At 51.9% G+C, this 2,284-nt stretch overlaps 1 protein-coding gene across 1 annotated transcript; it reads left to right on the forward strand.

Annotated features, from left to right (window-relative positions):
* Window positions 1-98: 98 nt before the first annotated feature.
* Window positions 99-1,980, forward strand: LOC104519910 (T-complex protein 1 subunit eta; the record flags this gene model as incomplete). The annotated part of the gene is made up of 2 exons (XM_010166179.1): window positions 99-231; window positions 1,774-1,980. Coding segments are annotated over 2 exons (340 nt in total), but the record flags the coding sequence as incomplete, so codon positions are not given.
* Between the last annotated feature and the right edge of the window lie 304 nt (window positions 1,981-2,284).

The following is a 2,284-nucleotide window of genomic DNA, read 5'->3' on the forward strand; positions in this document are numbered from 1 at the left end:
ACTTGTTCTAGCTGCTCAAGTCCTGTCAGTGCACAGCCAGTTCAGCAGCAGCACCGCTTCCTTGTCCCCTTAACCCTTTCCTGTTGTCCCCTTGGCAGGTATAACCTCTTCACGGGCTGCCCCAAGGCAAAGACCTGCACAATAATCCTGCGAGGGGGTGCGGAGCAGTTCATGGAGGAGACGGAACGGTCCCTGCACGATGCCATCATGATAGTCAGGAGAGCAATCAAGGTAAGGACCAGTGGAGATGCCAACACAGCAGGGAGGTTTTGAGGCTGTTGATCAGACCTGGCACAGCTGTGACTCCTTCTAGGAACCTTTTCACACACCAGGGTTTGGCTGATGTCTCTGGGGAGCGATCAGGAGCTCTCAGCTGGTGGAGTGGAGTGTGCACACGGGCAGCACCCGATGGATTCACTCCAGTTCTGTTCCGTGGCCAAAGTGGTGGTGTCTCTGCAGTGTTGCCAACTGCTTTCCCAGCACGCCTGGTTTTGTCTTCTCTTTAGTACAGATGTAACTTGTGCTTTTGCTGGGTTGTGGTGTGTTCTGTAAACACCTCCATCCTAAAGGGAACACAAGATTTGGGGTGTGTTAGGTAGATTTGGAGGGTGTGGAGCACAAGTGTGCTGAGTTCCCAGCTGAGGGAACTGGGGTTGTTGAGTCTGGAGAAAAGGAGGCTGAGGGGAGACCTTGTGGCTCTGTCCAAGTCCCTCGGAGGAGGGGGGAGAGAGGTGGGGGTGGGTCTGTTCAACCAAGGACCAAGGGACAGGACAAGAGGAAATGGCCTCAAGTTGTGCCCAGGGCAGTTGAGATGGGATGTGAGGAAGAATTTCTTTGCTGCAAGGGTTGTGAGGCATTGGAAGGGGTTGTCCAGGGCACTGGTGGAGTCCCCATCCCTGGAGGGATTGAAGAGTGGTGTAGACACAGTGCTGAGGGACATGGGTTAGTCATAGGGGACTGGTCAGTGTTGGGTTCATGGTTGGACTCGATGATCTCAAAGATCCTTTCCACCCTTAATGATCTGATGATCTTTGGTAGATTTGGGTAGCAGCGTTGATCTCATGAGCATGGCAGCACCCCTTAAAGCCACTTGTTCCCCCCTCAGTGACCAATCTGAGGGGGTGACTGTCCCCTGGCTGTGAAGATGATCTGAGAACACCCAGAGACAAGTCTGAGGCTTTGTGGATGTGTGTTCTGCTTGTGGAGCTGCTGGTCCTGTGTGGTAGATGCTGCTGGACTGCGGGTGTTTCTGGCCTGTGTGGAATAACGTGTGAACGTTTTGGTTTCTGGTTAAAAGCAGCTTTGAGTGCCCTGAGGGGATGGAAGAACCACGTCAAGATTTTTAGAACTGATTTTGCTTTTTGAAAGAACATCCTGATCTCCCTCCTGAAACAAATAGGGAACGGGGAAGGAGGGAAATACAACTTGGCTGCAAATATCTTGAATTTTAAGTATTTTACGGAAGTGAGAGGAACTTGCCCAGCACGAGGCAGGGGGGTGGCTGTGCTCTGTCATCCCTCCTCTAGTACATTGTCCCCAAACCTCCCCTTGTGCACAGCTGGACACAGCTGCTGGTAGCTGCCACTGGAGGTTCTTGACCTGTTTCTGAAGCTCCCAGCAAGGCTGTCAGATGCTCCCAGGGGTGACAACAACCCAGGCTGTGGATTCCCCTACGCCTGGTGTGTCTGCATCACCCTGACACTTACAGAACAGGAGACTTCCCTGCTCTCCTCGTCCTTGGAACCAAATTCAGAGTTTCCCTTTTCCTTTCAGAACGACTCAGTTGTTGCTGGTGGTGGTGCCATTGAGATGGAACTTTCCAAATACCTCCGAGACTATTCCAGGACCATTCCAGGCAAACAGCAGCTCCTGATCGGTGCTTACGCTAAAGCTCTCGAGATCATTCCCCGCCAGCTCTGCGACAACGCCGGCTTCGATGCCACCAACATCCTCAACAAGCTCCGAGCCAAACACGCCCAGGTGAGTTGCTGTTGGGGAGAACCAGTTGTGTTTGTGGTTTCTTTTATTCTTTCTATCTTCTCGAGCCTGAATTACACCGGATCTATCTTTGGCTTGTCTCCCCTTTGATTAAATCCGGTGGTTTTTTGTTTTCAGATCAAGAGTGGGTTTGCTGCAGGTCGCTGTAAAAGGAAATGTCTGTTTTCCCTTTGATCGCAGCTGTCGGCTGATTTATCATAGAATCATTGAATGGTTTGGGTTGGAAGAGACCTTCAAGCTCATCCAGTTCCACCCCCCCTGCCAGCAGCAGGGACACCTTCCACTA

This window comes from Antrostomus carolinensis, unplaced genomic scaffold (assembly GCF_000700745.2).
Source record: "Antrostomus carolinensis isolate BGI_N321 unplaced genomic scaffold, ASM70074v2 scaffold54544, whole genome shotgun sequence".
Classification (NCBI taxonomy): domain Eukaryota; kingdom Metazoa; phylum Chordata; class Aves; order Caprimulgiformes; family Caprimulgidae; genus Antrostomus; species Antrostomus carolinensis.